General features: G+C 42.8%; 2 protein-coding genes across 2 annotated transcripts in view; one reads left to right on the top strand and one right to left on the bottom strand.

Annotated features, from left to right (window-relative positions):
- Positions 1-19,788, bottom strand: part of LOC143767341 (uncharacterized) — an 855,449-nt gene that overhangs the window by 689,250 nt on the left and 146,411 nt on the right. The window lies entirely within an intron of this gene.
- LOC143767367 (uncharacterized) overlaps positions 8,191-19,788 on the top strand; it is a 69,452-nt gene continuing 57,854 nt past the window's right edge. Inside the window, exons 1-6 of the mRNA XM_077255652.1 lie at positions 8,191-8,302; positions 17,728-17,863; positions 17,993-18,172; positions 18,254-18,377; positions 18,456-18,553; positions 19,366-19,456. Of these exons, the coding sequence (XP_077111767.1) occupies positions 8,217-8,302; positions 17,728-17,863; positions 17,993-18,172; positions 18,254-18,377; positions 18,456-18,553; positions 19,366-19,456 (715 nt within the window). The 5' untranslated portion in view covers positions 8,191-8,216. The remainder of the gene's footprint in view (positions 8,303-17,727; positions 17,864-17,992; positions 18,173-18,253; positions 18,378-18,455; positions 18,554-19,365; positions 19,457-19,788) is intronic.

The following is a 19,788-nucleotide window of genomic DNA, read 5'->3' as shown; positions in this document are numbered from 1 at the left end:
ACATCTAGAGTTACAATGGATTCCCCTCCTCTGAAGCCCTTTACCAACACTGTCCCTTTGCTGCCCACCTCTTTTCTGCACACCCGTACAGACATCCACACTATTCTGGCCACTGGAACGGGCAATTGGTTGTCTGCCAGTAATCGAATGGTTGGCTCTATCTTGGAGCAGGTGACTTTTGTGAAAATGGCTCTGAAATTACTCTTCAGACATAGTGGTCACCTGGGACCCCGTGTCCATAAAACAGCGCATACGTTGTCCATTAACCCCTTAACGACCAGAGGTATTTTTGGTTTTGCATTTCCATTTTTTGCTGCCAGAGCCATAACTTTTTTATTTTTTGGTCAAAATGGCCATGTGAGGGCTTGTTTTTTGCGGGACGAGTTGTACTTTTGAACGGCGCCATTGGTTTTACCATGTCGCATACTAGAAAAAGGGAAAAAATCCAAGTGCGGTGAAATTGCAAAAAAAGTGCAATCCCACACTTTTGGTTTTTTTTACTAGGTTCACTAAATGCTAAAACTGATGTGCCATTATGATTATCCATGTCATTATGATTATCCATGTCATTACGAGTTCATTGACACCAAACATGCCTAGGTTCTTTTATATATAAGTAATGAAAAAAAATCCAAATTTTGTTAAAAAAAAAAAAGCGCCATTTTCCCATACCCATAGCATCTCCATTTGATTTTGGATTGGGTGATGGCTTATTTTTTGCGTGCCAAGCTGATGTTTTTAATGATACCATTTTGGTGCAGATACAATCTTTTAATAGTCCGTTATTGCATTTTATTGCATTGTCGCTACTAAAAAAACATAATTCTGGCATTTTTACTTTTTTTCCTCGCTACGCTGTTTAGCGACCAGGTTAATCCTTTTTTTATTGATAGATCGGGTGATTCTGAACATGGCGATATCAAATATGTGTATGCTTGATTTTTTTTAATTATTTTATTTTGAATGGGGCGAAAGGGGGGTGATTTTGAACTTTTATATATTTTTTATATTTTGAAAAACATTTTTTTTTTACTTTTGGCATGCTTTAGTAGTTTCTGTGGGAGACTAGAAGCTGCCATAACCCGATCAGCTACATATAGTAGATGACCAGATTGCCTATATGCAGCTGAATTACTCCCTTGCTATAAGCATTGACCACTGGGCGGCGCTTACAGCAAGCCAGCAGTGACAACCAAAGAGGTCTCCGGGAGACCTCTGGTTGTCATGCCAACCCACCAGTGACCCGCGATCACGAGACGGGGGTTACCGGTGGGCAGATTTCCGGTTTAATTGCCGGAAGCGCTTGTTAAATGCCGCTGTCAGAGTTTGACAGCGGCATTTAATGGGTTAATAGCCACGGGTGTATCACGATTTTACCCGCGACTGTTTTGGCACATGTCAGCTGTTCAAAACAGCTGACATGTCCTGGGAAAGATGTGGGCTCACTGCCAGACATCGGGTGTAATAGTACACCGATGTCGGAAAGGGGTTAAACTCAGTCCAGGTAATCTTTCAGAAACAATATCTTTGGAGCATTTGTCCCTTCTTTCTGGTGTTCGGAACCCTAGGATGTGCTTCTCGATCGTTGGGTGGGTTAGTTTAACAGATGCCCCCTTTGCCTTCGTTCCCGATTTGGACAGTCTCGTGATATGTGTCCCCTTCCTCCGCAGGTCCAGCATTCTACCACATGTTCTGATTGATGACAGGAGCCTTCCGGCTCTGACCTTTCTTCATACCAGGCCATGGGGGCAGATGTGACAACGTCAACGGGAGTCCCCTTCATATTATGCCACTCGCCTCCAATATCCTGTATTTCTAGGTGCAGCTCTCGGGCCGTCAGGCTCTCTATTTGTTGTCCCACGGGTGGTCACCTCATGGCTCTGTACCACACCAGTCAAGATAGGGGCTTCCCATTCTAGGATACTCTATACAATTCGTGCCTGACTCCTATGGACATGGGGTTAAAATTGAGCGGCAAAGTGTCTTGAGTAGTGGATATATCCCGTTATATGGGGGCATTAAATTGGCAGCATATAATAATAGGGTTAGGATAATTACCTCTGTCATCTGGTAGATAAGCCAACCAGGGGAGGTAATCCTCAAGATGTGGTCCTGTCAAATAGACTACAGTAGATACAATTCAGATCTACAGGTCAGGGAGCATTTGGTGAGTTTCAATAACATTTTTAATCAAACACTCAAAAGGGAAAATGCAAAAATCTGGAACTGAAAGCTGATTTCAACAAATTAAGGAAAGAACTAAATCGAGTAGCATGAGACCATATCATGGTAACTAAGGATATCAAACATAAATGGGCATGTTTAAGGAAATACTACTAGAATCCTGTAGAAAACTTATACTCTCTGGTAACAAAATATCAAGGAATAAAAAGAAACCATTATGGATACATAAGACAGTACAACATTTAATAAGACAAAAACAAAGTGCATTCGAAATCCTGAAGGCTGAGAAAACAGTAATAACATTTCAGGAGTATAAAGATCTAAATAAGAAACGTAAAAAAAAAAAAAATCAAGCTGCATAGTTATCTACAGAGAAACAGATAACCAGCTACATTAACATGAATGCCAAAAAAATGTATAAATACACCAACGCCAAAAAGAAAAAAACAGGTGGTATCAGCCCCTTAAAAGATGATAATAAGATAATTATAGAGGACAAAGAAAAGGCTAAGATATTAAACAGGCACTTTTCATTCATGTTCTCCAATGACTGGTTTGTTTCAGTGATCTTTCAACAAGGCCCAAATCAAAGTTCACCACCTAATATAACTAGTTAAAAACAAAAAGAAGCATGGTTGCATCTGAGCAAATTAAACATTGACAAATCCCCCAGGCCAGAAGCATTCATCCACAGATACTGAGAGAAATATTATTATTTATATAGCACCTGTGCGGTATGACCATACACAGTGAAACGGCAGTGACCCAAGCAAGTTCAAACAAAACGTTCTTTTATTGTGTTCCTTCACACAGTCAATATATTATACGGCTTCTTCATACAGTCCATTAATAATGCATGGCTATATGACACTGTCAATACACAGGACGAACTTCCCTCTGTCCTGTTTCCCTGGGTGACCGCACGCCGGTAGCAAGTCTCTGTACTCACTCAGCGCACTGCACTCTTTATCCTCTGGAGTGCAGCCGGGTACACATAAGAGAGCCCAAGACGCAGGATGTCAGTCTCTCTGGTTCCTTTAGCCTCTGTGCTGCTCCACACAGAGAGAGCTCTGCAGACAACTGCCCTGTCTGCTTCCAGGAACACACTGACACACCTCCCCCACTACTACAGGGCTTTTTAATCAGCCACTGCTTCACTATTCTAATTACAGCCACACCTGTGTCTTTAGTACGCCCTCATGGCCTTACTACGCTTCCATGCACATTCTGCAGAGCACATACAGCGCCCCCTAGCTTAACAGGGGTCACTGCCTCACACACCGTTGATTTCATGGTGCTGTACATGAGAAAGGAGTTACGTACAGAGTTATAGATATCGTTTACAGTAAACAATTTTACAATGACAGACTGGTACAGAGGGGAGAGGACCGTGTCCTTGCGGAATTATATTCTATGGGATAATGGGGAAGAGACAGAAGGTCAGGGGTGCTGCAGCTCTCGTGGTGAGGCTGCAGCTCGGGTGGTGGTGAGGCAGCGGAATGGTTATTGCAGGCTGTAGGGTTTTAGGAGGTCTTGGAAGGATCGAAGATTACATGAGGGAAGATTTTGGGAGATTAGTTCAGAGATTTGGGATGGGACAGGTTGTGGATGGCTTTGGCTTTGGCCTAGGCAGTGTTAGTAGTTTGAACTGGATTAGTTGAGGAATTGAGAGCCAGTGGAGGGATTTGCAGAGGGGAGAAACAGGGGAGGAGAGAGGTGGATTAGCTGGGCAGCAGAGTTGAGGACAGACTGGAGTGGTGCAAAAGAGTTAGTGGGGAGGCCACAGAGGAGGGTGTTGCAGTAATCGAGGTGGGAGATGATGAGGGCATGCACAAGAGTTTTAGTAGATTGTGGGCTGAGGAATGGGTGGATTCTGGCAATATTTTTGACTTGGAGGCGACAGGAGGTGGCAAGATTATGAACGTGCGGTTTGGAGGACAAGGCAGAGTCAAGAGTTACCCCGAGGCAGCGGATTTCAGGTGCGGGAGAGAGCGTGATGCAGTTTACCATAATAGATAGATCAGGTAGGGGGGATACGCAAGATGGGGGAAAGATGATTAGTTCGGTTTTGTCTACGTTGAGTTTTAGGAAGCTAGAGGTGAAGAAGAAGGATATGGCTGATAGACACTCCGGGATTCTGGACAGCAGAGAGGTGACATTTGGGCCAGAGAGGGATATCTTGAGTGTCGTCCACATACAGGTGGTACTGGAAGCCATGGGACTTTGAGTTGTCCTAGGCCAAAGGTATAGATGAAAAAAAGTAGGAGCCCTAGGACAGAGCCTTGAGGGACTCCAACAGAGAGAGGGAGGGATGAGGATGTCGTGTGGGAGTGGGAAACGCTAAATGTGCGGTCGGAAAGGTATTAGGCAATCCAGGACAGGTCAAGGTCTTTGATGCCAAGGGAAGAAAGAATCTGTAGCAGTAGGCAGTGGTTGACTGTGTCGAAAGCAGAGGACAGGTCGAGAAGAAGAAGGATGGAGAACTGTCTGTTAGCTTTGGCTGTAAGTCATTAGTAATTTTGGTCAGGGCAGTTTTGGTGGAGTGGTGGGGGAAGAAGCCAGATTGGAGGTTGTCAAGGAGAGAGTTAGATGAGAGGTGGGAGGAAAGTTGAGCATGGACATAGCGATAGGTTGAAGAGATGGGTTAGGGCTGGAATGAGCATGTTAGTGAGGTTGGAGAGCAGGTGGGAAGGGATGGGGTCAAGTGTACAGGTGGTGAGGTGTGATTTGGAAAGAAGGTAAGTTCTCCTTCAGTGATGTTGGAGATGAAGGTTATTAGGGAAGGGCAGAGGACTGGTATATGGAGTGGTTGGGGTGGTGGAACAGTAAACATTTGCCTTGTTTGGTCGATCTTGTTTTTAAAGTAGGTGGCAAAGTCCTCAGAAGACATGAGGAGAGTTGGAGGTGGCAGTGGTGGGCGGAGGAGAGAGTTAAATGTTCTGAACAGTTGTTTTGGGTTGTAGGATAATGAAAATACAAGGTTTGTGAAATAGGTCTGTTTAGCAGAGGTGAGGGCTAATTTGAAGGCAAGTGTAGCTTGTTTGAAAGCAGTGAAGTCGTTTGGGAGGCGTATTTTCTTCCAACGCCGCTCCGTGACCCTGGAAGCTTGTCGAAGTTTTTGAAAATTGAGCTCAGTAATTGACAGACTGATGTATCTCATATTCTTAGACTTTCTTGTAACAGGAGTGATTCAACAGGATTGGAGGCTGGCTGATGTGGTACCGATATTTAAGAAAGGTAAGAAGGTAGATCCAGGTATCTACCGTCTCGTACCCATATGGTTCGTGCTGAAGTCTGTATCCTCTATGTTTAAAGATTGTGAATAAAGAAAACTCTTTTTTACGGATTCGGTGAAGCTGGACATTCTCTTCTTTTTTTGGACTTTATACGCCTGGACACAGCGGGTCCGTGCTACCAAGGTTTGGTTTATGCATCACTGGTGAGCTGATTTATATTCCTTCATTTCATGCTATATCACATAACAGTCTTATACTGAAGCTACAGAGGGCTGGTGGAAACTATATGCAGATGGGTAAGAAATTGGCTAAATGACAGGAAACAAAGATTCGTCATAAATGGTACATTCTCTAAGTAGGATATAGTCAGCAGTGGGGACCACAGGGATCTGTGCTAGGACCTATTATATTTTTATCGTCTTTATTACTGACCTAGTGGAAGCTAGTGAGAGTAAAGTGTCAGTCTTTGCTGACAACACCAAACTATGTAGGATCCTAAAATCTGAACTTGACACTACAATATTGCAAAACGATCTGCATGAATAGGCAACCACTTGGCAAATGAGGTTTAATGTAGATAAATGTAGAGTAATGCAACTAGGACGGAGTAATCCTATTGCTGCATATACATAAATTGAGAGTATACTCAGGACTACAGAACAGGAGAAAGACTTGGGGATTCTGGTTACAAGTAAACTGAGTAGCAGTACTCAATGTCAAGCAGCAGCCGCAAAAGCAAACAATATTTTAGGATGTACAATATGGAATTTGTCCATGATTTCTTGTGGACTTTGTACCACATTTTAAAAAGGATATTCAGAAGTTAGTCAGTTTAAAGGCGGGCAACTAGATTATTATAAGAGATGGAAGGCCTTTCATATGAGAGGTTGGAAAAGTTGTGTTTGTTTAACTTAGAAAAAAGATGCCTCAGATCTCATTTACATGTATAAATATATGTATGGCCAGAACAGAGTACTGGCGCATAACTTATTCCTTCCAAAGACCATATTAAGGACCAGTGGGCACTCATTATAGGAGGATATAAGGCAATTCCTGGCAGCTAAATAGGGAAGGGTTCTTTACAGTTAGAGCAGCCAGACTGTGGAATGCCGACCACAAGAAGTAGTAATGGCAGATACCATAACACCTTTTAAAAAAGGGCTGGATAATTTCTTTGATACACATAACATTGCGGGTTATAGTTAAATTAGTGACAAAATGTACAATTGGCGGAGAAAGGTTGAACTTGATGGACCTAGGTCTTTTTTCAACCTATGTAACATTTTTTTTTTTTGGAGCCTCCTGGTGGCCGGGCATAAACCCAAAGTCCTGTGTCGCCCAATAGTATTAATGAGAAAAAGTTTTATCTACAAAACAGGACTCAGTCCTCACTGTCAAGCCCCTTCAGACAGAGTCTCATGTAAATAATATCAATCCCTCCCTTCAGATCCCCCAACATCATCCCCTTGCCTGTTCAGCCCCCACCCACTGCAAGCAGGCCCACACAAGTAACACTACACTTCCCTGCACACCCCCACATGCCGCCCAACACAAATTACATCACACATTATCTTGCGCAGCGCCACCCTGTTCCCCAAATCAGCCCCAAAAAAAGCAGACACATGCGAGTAACATCATCCCCTCCTTCACTATGCAGTCCCCCAGCTTGCAGCCCCATGCAAGTAACAGCAACCCCTCTTTCCTCACACAGACCCACACGCAAGTAACAGCACCTTCTCCATCCCCATACAGATCCCCAGCATGCAGCTAGATCCAAGAAACAGGACCCCCTCCTACCCCACGCAGAACCCAGCACTCAGGCCATGCAAGTAACAGGATCCCCTTCTTCCTCACAGCTCACGCAAGTAACAGCACCCCTCCTTCCATACTCAGATGCCAAGTATGCAGCCACACGCAATTAACAGGACTCCCTCCTTCCCCACACAGACTGCCGGCACGCAGCTACCTGCAAGTAGCAGGACCCCATCATTTCCCATGTAGACCCCCAGCATGCAGTCACAAGCAAGTAATAGCACCCTCTCCTTCCACACGCAGACTCCCAGCATGCAGCCACAAACAAATAACAGGACCCCTTCCTTCCCCACGCAGATCCCTAGAAAGCAGTCACAAGCAACACCCCCTCCTTCCCCACACAGATGCCAAGTATGCAGCTACACAAGAAACATCACCCATTCCTTCCCCACACAAACCCCCAGCTTGCAGCCCCAAGCAAGTAACAGCACCCCTCCCTTCCCAATGCAGCCCCACCAAGGCTGTGGATTCGGAGTTGGTGTCGATATAATATGGACCGACTCCTAATTGGGTACAGTAGTACAATGCTGGATGTGCTGTAAATGTTTTCATAATAATTTGGGAAAGTTATGAAATGTCCTATAAATGTCTGTTCTATTCCTGATCTAAGGATCTCGGCTGTTAGTTGAGATGAATCTGGGCGGCACTTTATGTACATGCTCAGTAGTAACTAGTGCTGTGGAGTCGGAGTCATAGTTGGAGTCGGAAGTCAGGGAAATTGAAGAGTCTGAGTCGGAGTCTGTGGTTTGGATAACTGACTTCACAACTGCAAACAAACAAAATCCCCCTGTTCCCTGTGCAGCCCCCCAACATGCAGCCCCCATGCAGAAAAATCCATTTATCTGTGCCCCCAAAACCCCTCGGCTCCTCAGTGTAATCTCTCCACAGCCTCAGCAGCAGAATGTGGCTTCCTGAGATCAGGTCTGCACTAGTAGAGGAGGAGGCCCCGCCCCTTCCTGTGACATCATCTCCTTACATGGTCACATGGGCATGACATCACCAAAGGTCCTTTACCCACTTGGATTCAGCCCCTACCATATATTATCTAGTGTGCAGCTCTGCAGGTGGAGGTAGGTGCTGGAGATTCCCCATTACGGGGCGGGGGCAGTAACCCCCTCAGTGCTGAGACTATTTTGGTGCTTGCATGTTTGCTATTATAAAAGTTAACTGACTAATTGTAAACTAAATGTCTCCAAAAATGCCACTTTTAATTCACCGTCTAAACCAATTGGAGTAAAATATAGCATTATAAAACTGAACTTTTAATATTTAATTTTATCATCGAATATAGATATATGCACAGTACTATTACAAAAGTTCTCTCCGCGACTCACTGTGTGTGGGTATATTAATTGATTAATTATATGTTATTCATGTTTGAACTTCAATTATCAATGTCAAGAAACAACAACCCATAAATCACACTGAAGACCAGCCAATATTTCAAAACCCAGATCTTGGACTAACTGTCCTGGATTATAATTTCACCTAGATCTAGAGAACAGTTATCATTGAAAAATATGGTAGTCACTATTCACTTTTAACATTGCTAGATATTACTCTAGATGAATAACTGCAAAAATAGCAGGGGTGTCCACGTGGTTAGCAGTTAACAACCATTTATGTCCCATTAACCCCTTTGTGACATTCGTCGTACTAGTACTTCTCTGCGGAAGGTGCGTTCGTGCCCAGAGTAGTACTAGTAAGGTGCCGCGATTGAGCGGCCTCACACTGAATGCCGCGGCGATCGCGTGCGGGTGTCAGCTGTATATGACAGCTGACACCTCACAGCAACGCCCACGGTCAGTGCTAGCACCAATCACGGGAATTTAACCCCTTCAATGCCACTGTCAGTAGCGGCATAGAGAATCATCACGCAGGGAGGGGGCTCTCTGCACGCTTACATCAGGACATCGCAATGCAATCGCGATGTCCTGATGGTCTCCAGGGAGACCCCCGGCACCAAGATGGCCATCAGAAGAAAAATGTAAAAGTTATAACTCTCAGAATAAAGCGATCAAAAATAATTATTTTTTCTATAAAATAGTTTTTATTGTATAAAAGCGCCAAAACGTGAAAAAAGAGATAAATGAGGTATCACTGTAATCATACTGACCCCAAAAATAAAGCTGTCCTACCAATTTTACCACATGTGGAACAGTGTAAAAAAAAAGAATTCCTGAATTGCTGGTTTTTGTTCATTCTGTCTCCAAAAAATTGGAATAGAAAGCAATCAAAAAATGTCATGTGCCTGAAAATGGTACCAATAGAAACGTCAGCTTATCCTGGAAAAAAACAAGCCCTGACATGACTCACGACAGCCGAAATATGAAAAAATTATAGCTCTCAAAATATGGTGATGCAAAAACTAGCTTTCGCAATAAAAAGCGTCTTTTAGTGTATGACAGCAGCCAAACATAAAAACCCAATATAAATCTGGTATAATAAGAATAAAGTTGCCTAATCACTTATACCGCACGAGGAAAGGCATAAAAAATAAAACCAATTCTTCACATGCTGTTGATTTTTTCATTCTGCCTCCCAAAGTTCGCAGTAAGGCTCGGCGCACAATTATCCTGCGCTCTGCAATGAGTGCTTACACCGGGGTTTCCATGTAAATTTCTGAAATACATGATTGAGATGGAGCCCCCGGCGGAAGATTCCCCATAATGATGCAGATGGAGGCACTGTGGATGCCATGTATATCTTTTTAGGTGTGCATAAAAGTGCCGTCAGCCACAGTTTTGTGCACTTCTGAAAAAAAAATTTACACCGCGAAACAGATTCCAGATGGAATCCAGAGTAACTCTGCTGCCTCACTATAGTGAATGGATCCATCGTGGATTTCATCTGAATCACATGAATCAGAGATTTAAATGGAAACATCGATGTAAGTGCTCAGCGTAGAGAGCCGGATAACTGTGATCCCAAACGTTATGTAAAATGTTCCCAATAAAAGCTTTAACTCAATCCACAAAAAAAAGCAAGTCCCCACTCAGGTCTGTCATCTGTTACTGGAAATATTGTGGGATTCCATGTTACTGGTAGCACAAAGGCTCTGAAAATCGAAATGGCTCCTCACCCGCCAAAAGAAATTCATTAAATTCTCCGCTCCCAAATCCAAATGCCCCCCTCCCTTTTGAGCCCCAGTGTGCCTAAACAACATTTAGCGCCCACATGTTTGACATTTCTGTAGTGATGAGAGTCCGTCTAATTTACAGGTGCATGTCTCCAGAATCGTAAGCTGAGCATAATGTACTGGTGACTACAGCGGCAGTTTGCAATTTTCACTCAGCAACATCCACTGCTGCCTGTTTTTGGAAAACACCCATGGAGTCAAAATAGGAATTCTGCTTTTCTAGCACTTAGGGGCTCTTTATATGGAAACCACAAACTAGTCTAGGAAAATCTGTGTTCCAGGAGGCAAATAGTGCTTGGTGCCTCCTGAGTCACTCCATAAGGCAAAGTAGTACTGTACAGCCACATATGGGGTATTTCTACATTCAGCAGAAATTGTGGGACAAATTCTGGTGCCATTTTTACCCATTGCCCAGTGTGAAAATGTAAAACTAACACACAATCTTGGTGGCAAAAATGTAAATTATTTTATCTTCACTTCCCAATGGTCTAAAAGTTTGTGACACACCTGTGTTATCAATATAATCACTGCACCCCTAGATGAATTCATTGAGAGGTTTAATTGGTAAAATGGAGTCACTTATGGGGTTTCTACTGTTCTGGCACCTCAGGGGCTCTGTCAGTCTAATATGGCACCATCAAACAAGTGCAGCCAAATCTGCCTGTAATATGGCACTACTTCGCTTCTGAGCTTTGTACTGTGCCGCAAAAGTAGTTTTCAACCACATGTGGGGTATCGGTGAACTCAGGAGAAATTGCACTACAAACTTTGGGGTCCATTTTCTCCTTTTGCCCTTGTGAAAATACAAAATTTGAAGCTAAAAAAGATTTATTCAGAAAAATGTGATTTAAAAAAAAAAAAAAAATCGTTATAAACTTCTGTGAAGCACCTGGGGGTTCAAGGTGCTCAATACACATCTAGATAAGGTCCCAAAGGGGTATAGTTTCCAAAATGATGTCATTTTCGGGGTTTCCACTGGCTAGGCACATCAGGGGCTCTTCAAACGCGACATAGCGTCCGCTAATTATTCCATCAAAGTTTGCAAAAAGTCAAATGGCGCTTCTTCCTTTCCAAGCCCTGCCGTGCACCCAAACAGTAGTATCTCCCCCCATATGGGGTATCGGCGTACTCAGGAGAAATTGCACAACAAATTCTATGGAGCAATTTCTCCTGTTACTCTTATGAAAATGCAAAATATGGAGCTAAAAAAATTTACTTGTGAAAAATGTTATTTATTTCCATGGCTCTACGCTATAAACTTCTTTGAAGCACCTGTGGGTTCAAGATGCTCAATGCACATCTAGATAAGTTCCATAAGTGGTCTAGTTTCAAAATGGTGTCATTTGTTGGGGGGGTTTCCACTGTTTAGGCATATCAGGGGCTCTTCATACACGACATGGTGTCCGCTAATTATTCCATCAAATTTTGCATTCAAAAAGTCAAATCGCACTCCTTCCATTCCAAGCCCTGCCATGCGCCCAAACAGTAGTATTCCCCCACATATTGGGTATCGACATACTCGGGAGAAATTGCACAATAAATTGGATGGAGCAATTTCTCCTGTTGCCCTTATTAAAATGCAAAATATGGAGCTAAAAAATATTTATTTGGGAAAAATGTGATTTTTTTTTTTTATTTGCACATTTGCACGGCTCTATGCTATAAACTTCTGTGAAACACCTGTGGATTCAAGGTGCTCAATACACATCTAGATAAGTTCAATAATGGGTCTAGTTTCCAAAATTGTGTCATTTGTACATTCTCTCTCTCTGTGGAGGGGTATTGGACCTGCTGCAATTAAAACACCTGTGACTAGGAGGCGGAGTGCATCGGTCAGAAGGCTAAATAATACATTTGGAAAAACTGACCGTCACATCCAAACATAGAATAAGTGTGAACAGGTGCTGAACCTAGAGTAACCAACTCATATACAGTCAAGTAAATAAGGCAGCACACTGCAGCGCTAAAACATGCAAACACAGAGAGAGAGAATGTAGTCTAAGAAGAGGTTTTCATAGGTACCCATTCACATGGAGACGTTTATTCTCAGCGAGGAAAGGAAGCATAGGACCTGGTATAAGAGAGATGCCGTAAAGTGGCTACCACGTACACATAAAATTGGCCATTTTTATGCGCTAAACGCTCTCATTTTTCATATTTCTAGTGCAGTAATGCAATTCAGTTTTCATGTTTTATGTTTGCATGTTTTAGTGCTGCAGTGTGCTGCCTTATTTACTTGACTGTATATGAGTTGGTTACTCTAGGTTCAGCACCTGTTCACACTTAGTCTATGTTTGGATGTGACGGTCAGTTTTTTTCCAAAAGAACTCTAGTCATGTCCTTAGAGCATGTGCGCGCGCGCTCCCACCCTCTTAAAGGGCCAGCGCGTGCACTTGCTATTTCCTCCCCAGCCAATGGCTGTGGGGCAGTATGTGTATATTGCTTCCTCCCCACTGGGGAGATGCCTGAGCAACCTTCCTGTTCTGCAGTCTAAGTTGTGGAAGCTTGCATACCAGTCCTTGCTGCACTCTAGTGCAGATTCTGCCTGCTGCACTCTGGTGCAGATCCTGCCAGCTGCACTCTGATACGAACTCTGCCTGCTGTACTCTTATACGTCTATACATATATAGCATCTGTTGGTCTGTCCTGGAGTGACACCTGGCGTGCATCGGGAGCCAAGCCTAACCTCACCATCAGAGGCTCTAGTGAACAGTCTGGTGCTCACATAGTCATGTCCCTCCAGGCTCTGCGGTCTGAGGCACAGTGGTTCCACAACCACGTCCGTGACACAGTGAATATTCATTTCTCTTATAGCGCACAGTGTCAGCCACAGCTGCCGTCTTCCAGCAGCTTTCAGGTTATCACGGGTGCACGCTACTTAAGAGTTATGAATATTCACCTCTCTCCACTCCCATAGGTGTGGAGTGGAGTGAATATTCATTACCTTAATGAACGGGGATATGTGATCGCATGGCAGCAGGAGCTTTTGGCACCCGAACAAGATGCGAGAGCGCACAGGGAAGGTAAGGAGGATTTTTTTATGCATTTCTCATGGGGGCCATGCATACAAGGATAGGGATAAGGGACCATGCATACAAAGGATAGGGATGAGGAGCCATGCATACAGGACAGGGATGAGGAGCCATGCAGACAAGGATGGGGATAAGGAGTCATGCATATAAGGAAAGGGATAAGGAGCCATGCAGACTGGGATGGGGATAAGGAGCCATGCAGACAAGAATGGGCATGTGTTTTGCCAAGTACTTAAAGGGATCAGATATGGCTTTAAAGAAGGCGATTCATTTTATTACAATAATTCAATGATTACAGAAAATAGGAAATAGTGTGATATTGCGTACACTTTTGCATAATATACATCACAAAGGTAAAGTAATTACATTGCACACTACACAAGAAAAGCTTCACCAGGAAAAGAGCATCATCTATCCGGAAACATCAACCATGAGAAGCCAAATGGCGAAGACAGAGAATTCTTGGGATATCCACACTATAGACCCACACAGGCATCCCCTCCGGTCTATAGTTTACAGGCTTCTGACTTAGCTGAAGTCTTCACCAGCTTATATCTTTACTTTAGAAAAATGCTTACGTAATCACAAAGGTATGCAGTGATTAGCTGGTAGTGGATGATACTATAAGCATGTTCTCTCTGAACACTGATAACAAAGCTATGCAGTAATTGGTACACCAGGTGTTAAGAAAGCTACAGAAAATACAAGCTAATAGAAACTGAACTGTTACTGCTTAAATGGTTCCTTAAAGACAGACTAGCAATATGGATTCCCGATGGTCATTAATATATTAGCACTACAGGATGAGGAACTAGCAGGATGGGGATGAGGGGACAATTCATACTTTGCTTATACACGAGTCAATAAGTTTTCCCAGTTTTTCGTGGCAAAATTAGGTGCCTCGGCTTATACTCGGGTAGGCTTATACACGAGTATATACGGTACCTAACAGCACTAGCCTTAGTTAGAAAATATTAGCCCTATCACTGCAGAGATAGCACTACGCGTTTCCTCAAACATCAATTACTGCTTTTCTTCATCAGGGGCTAGCAATATTTCATGATTATAGTGATACATTGTGCTACATAATGATATTGGCAAGATTTCTGGCCAAACCCACACAGTTTTAAAGGCTGGACAATCCAGCCCCCCCCCCCCACCATACAAAATTATTCAATTACCAGTGTGTTTGTTGACAGAATATTGCCGAACTTCGTTACCAGTTTACCCTTATATGTCAGACACAATGGATATGTTGAATAAATTGGAAGGAGTTACAATACCATCTGGTACCCTACTGGCGAGACCACATTTTTCAATGACAATCTAGATCTAGGTGAAATTATAATCTGGGACAGTTAGTCCAAGATCTGGATTTTGGAATATTGGCTGGTCTTCAGTGTGATTTATGGGTTGTTGTTTCTTGACATTGATAATTGAAACGTTAATAACAAATAATTCTTCAATTAATATACTAACACACACTGAGTCATTATAAGACAGCAATACAAGTGTCCATAGTCCTAGCACTGGGAGAATTTTTGTAATAGTACTATATACTGTATATACAGGTGCATCTCACAAAATTAGAATATCATCAAAAAGTTAATTTATTTCAGTTCTTCAAAACAAAAAGTGAAACTCATATTACAGTGTATAGAGTCATTACAAAGTGATCTATTTCAAGTGTTTATTTCTGTTAATGTTGATGATTATGGTTTACAGCCAATGAAAACCCAAAAGTCATCATCTCAGTAAATTAAAATACTGTATAACTCCAGCTTGAAAAATGATTTTAAAATCCGAAATGTTGGCCTACTGAAATGTATGTTCCGTAAATGCACTCAATGTCTGGTTGGGGCTCCTTTTGCATCAATTACTGCATCAATGCGGCATGGCATGGAGGCAATCAGTCTGTGACACTGCTGAAGTGTTATGGAAGCCCAGGTTGCTTTGATAGCAGCCTTCAGTTCTTCTGCATTGTTGGGTCTGGTGTCTCTCATCTTCCTCTTGACCATACCCCATAGATTCTCTATGGGGTTAAGGTCAGACGAGTTAGTTGGCCAATCAAGCACAGTTATACTGTTGTTTTTAAACCAGGTATGGATATCTTTGACAGTCTGGGCAGGTGCCAAGTCCTGCTGGAGAATGAAATGCCCATCTCCAAAAAGCTTGGCAGAGGAAACCATGCAGTGCTCTAAAATTTCTTGGTAGACGGCTGCACTGACTTTGGTCTTGATAAAACACATTGGACCTACACCAGTAGATTACATGGCTCCCCAAACTATCACTGATTTGTGGAAACTTCACACTAGGCCTCAAGCAGCTTGGATTGTGTGACTCTCCACTTTTCCTTCAGACTCTGGGACCTTGATTTCCAAATTACATGTAAAATTTCCTTTAATCTGAAAACAACTCCTTGGACCACTGAGCAACAGTCCAGTTCTTTTTCCTTGGCCCAGGTAAGACGCTTCTGTCTATTGGTCATGAGTGGCTTGACACAAGGAATGCGACACTTGTAGCCCATGTCCTTGATTCATCTGTGTGTGGTGGCTCTTGAAGCAGTGACTCCAGCAGCAGTCCACTCCTTGTGAATCTCCCCCAAATTTTTGAATAGCCTTTTCTTAATAATCCTTTCAAAGCTGCAGTTATCCCAGTTGCTTGTGCACATTTTTCTACTACACTTTTTCCTTCCACTCAACTTTCCATTAATATGCTTGGATACAGCACTCTGTGAACAGCCAGCTCCTTTAGCAATGACCTTTTGTGGCTTACCCTCCTTGTGGAGTGTGTCAATGACTGCCTTCTAGACATCTGTCAAGTCAGCAGTCTTATCCATGATGGTGCAGCCTACTGAAACAGACTAAGGGACCTTTTTAAATGCTCAGGAAGCCTTTGCAGATGTTTTTTATTAATTATTCTAATTTACTGAGATAATGACTTTTAGGTTTTCATTGACTGTAAGCCATAATCATCAACATTAACAGAAATAAACACTTGAACTAAATCACTCTGTTTGTAATGACTCTATATATGAGTTTAGTTTCACTTTTTGTATTGCAGATCTGAAATAAATTATTTTTTTGATATTATTATCATCATTTATTTATATAGCACCATTGATTCCATGGTGCTGTACATGAGAAGGGGTTATATACAAATTACAGATATCACTTACAGTAAGCAAACTAACAATCACAGACTGATACAGAGGGGGAGGACCCTGCCCTTGCGAGCTTACATTCTATAGGATGGTGGGGAAGGAGACAATAGGCAGAGGGTTGCAGGAGCTCCGGTGTTGGTGAGGCAGTAGCTCCGGTAGTGGTGAGGAGGCAGCGGGGTCAGTGCAGGCTGTAGGCTTTCCTGAAGAGGTGGGTTTTCAGGTTCCGTCTGAAGGATCCGAATGTGGTTGATAGTCGGATGTGTTGGGGCAAAGGATTCCAGAGGATGGGGGATATTTGGGAGAAGTCTTGGAGGCGGTTGGGTGAGGAGCGAATAAGTGTGGAGTAGAGAAGGAGGTCTTGGGAGGATCGGAGATTACGCGAGGGAAGATATCGGGTGATTAGTTCAGAGATATATGGAGGAGACAGGTTATGGATGGCTTTGTAGGTCAGTATTAGTAATTTGAACTGGATATGCTGAGGGAATGGGAGCCAGTGAAGAGATTTGCAGAGGGGAGAAGTGGAGAAATAGCGAGGAGAGAGATGAATTAGTCAGGCGGCAGAGTTAAGGATGAACTGGAGAGGTGAAAGGGTGTTAGCAGGGAGGCCACAGAAAAGGATGTTGCAGTAGTCGAGGCGGGAGATAATGAGGGCATGCACAAGCATTTTAGTAGATTGATGGTTGAGGGAAGGATGGAATCTGGAGATATTTTTGAGCTGGAGGAGACAGAAGGTGGAAAGAGCTTAGATGTGCGGTTTGAAGGACAGGGCAGAGTCAATGGTTACTCCGAGTCAGCGGACTTCCGGTACGGGAGAAAACGTGATGTCGTTAATTGTGATAGATAGGTCAGGTAAGGAAGATCTATGAGATGGAGGAAAGATGATGAGTTCATATTTGTCCACATTGAGTTTGAGGAAGCGAGAGGAGAAGGAGGATATGGCTGATAGACACTCCTAACAACTTCTAATTTAGTGAGAAGTACTTGTATATATAGGTGTGCTAATCGATATGTGGTGTCTTTCTCTTGCTACTATTCTTACTATTTTTTCACATGATCAAGGACCCAACAGAAATATTTTAGACTTGATTAGTGGTGCACCCTCTCTTTATTTATACGTATGGGATCTTTATGATGTTAGATCGTCATCTTCTCCCTATTCAGGTCTTTACAATATTGGATCCTCTCAGTGGAGATAATTTTCTTGAGTGACCCATCAAGGATGGACAGGGACAAGGACAAGATGCTGGAGAGGATATTAGACCTCACGCTAGAGATCCTTTTTCGGCTTACTGGAGAGGTGAGATATTCTAATGATGTCACATTACATCTTTATTATCTATGCGAATAACAGATGGACAGAACTGGAGAGGTGAGGATTCTGGAAATGTCTGTAGTGAGATTTATTAATGTGTCTCTCCATAACCAGGATTACACTGTAGTGAAGAAGACCTCTAGAAAGCGCTGTCAGGACCCTGTGTCTGAGGGATGGGGAAGACCCCTGAGCCCAATCAAGGGGCCTCCACCTCACCACCTGATACATGAGGACATCAATGAGGAGAAGATCCTAGAACTCACCTACAAGATGATTGAGCTGCTGACTGGAGAGGTAACACTGCTGGGAATGCTGGGATATTATACAGTAATGCTATGAAGGCCTCAGGGATGATGGTATCATTGCATGTGTCAGGTTCCTATAAGGTGTCAGGATGTCACGGTCTATTTCTCTATGGAGGAGTGGGAGTATTTGGAATGTCACAAAGATCTGTACAAGGATGTCATGATGGAGGTTCCCCAGCCCCTCACATCACCAGGTAATCAACAGCACTAAATACATACGGCCTATAATTATCTGTAAAGAATGAATTCAGTCCTGTATGTGTTTCCTCTAGTTCTATCCAGTACCCGGACAACACCTGAGAGATGTTCACGTCCACTTCTTCTACAGGACTGTAAACAAGAAAATCATGATGTTCCTCAAGATCATCATGTAGGTGGAGAGAAGATGTCATGAGATCTTTCCTATGATGTGTAGGAGGCTGTGAAGGTCTTGTGCTCAGTCTTATTTTTTTATAGATGACCAAATTGGTTTGAGGTAAATTCACCTCAAATTTTACAAAAAAAATTGGATTCTCCTGAATCTTTTGTTACTTCATGTGTGTTCAGTAAAATGGCAGCAGGCTAATATATAGAGGGCTGACAAAGGGGTGAAAATAAGATACTCACCTGATTGCTCACCGTCCTGGTGCCATAGCCCCATATCCGATTTTCTGCACAGCTCTCTCTGCCCTCTTTCTTACTTCTGCACTGCTGTACTCTTTCTCCATTATTCTGCTATTGAGCTGGTAAAATTTGACTTGGACAGTTCCTCAAATTTAGTCTGGAAATTCGATTAGCGTTTTTATGTCATTCAAATGTTCCTTATTATCCTCCAGACCATAAAATTATCCCAAAACTCAAGAAGAAAAACAATAAAAGCTTGCTACTCTCCTTTTTGAAGTTCTGAAGGCCAAAGCAGGTCCAAAGCGCTACTAGATAGGTGTGTCTAGTAAAGTGTCCATTTGGTGTATGTTTTATACTTGGTGGATCTGACAGCATAAAGCTGATCATAGAGATTAGATGTTGTCTGGATCCTTTCACAATTTTCTGGTTATGGAGACTGCTGGAGAGAATTAGGAGCCAACAGGTTGGATTTATACAGGAGACCTGCATCTATTTAACTCAAATTAATACTTCTGGAGTAATTTTTGGTCATCATACTGAATCTCCATCTATCTGTGACACTTATAATATTTGTTTCAGGGTAAAGATCTGACCCATATTAATACTACAGAGACATATGTGAGGGGCAATGAGCGGTGTAAAGAGGAGATTCCTACATATGACTACCCAGGTGAGTAGTAACCACTAAATTCTACTCCGTCACTGGCTGGTGTTATGTATTGTAGGTTTTATGTTTTCCTTTTTGTCACAGATTTTACTGGAACAAAAATCTGATCTATAAACCATCTACACTCTTATTTCTATTTATACACCGTGTTTATGGCAAAGCTTACATGGGCAAAGTTAACGTAATACTTTTTTCCACACCGACAAAACAATTAAAGGGCCAAACTACATACAATTTCTTCTGGCAATATGGTCATTTGATCCCTGCAGCCAATTTCTGGCTGCTCCAGAAACGCGCCTGTCACAACTTTGTTTAGTGCTTAGTGGTCATATGCT

Source organism: Ranitomeya variabilis, chromosome 4, assembly GCF_051348905.1.
Source record: "Ranitomeya variabilis isolate aRanVar5 chromosome 4, aRanVar5.hap1, whole genome shotgun sequence".
Classification (NCBI taxonomy): domain Eukaryota; kingdom Metazoa; phylum Chordata; class Amphibia; order Anura; family Dendrobatidae; genus Ranitomeya; species Ranitomeya variabilis.
This window is presented reverse-complemented; position numbering and strand designations above follow the sequence as displayed.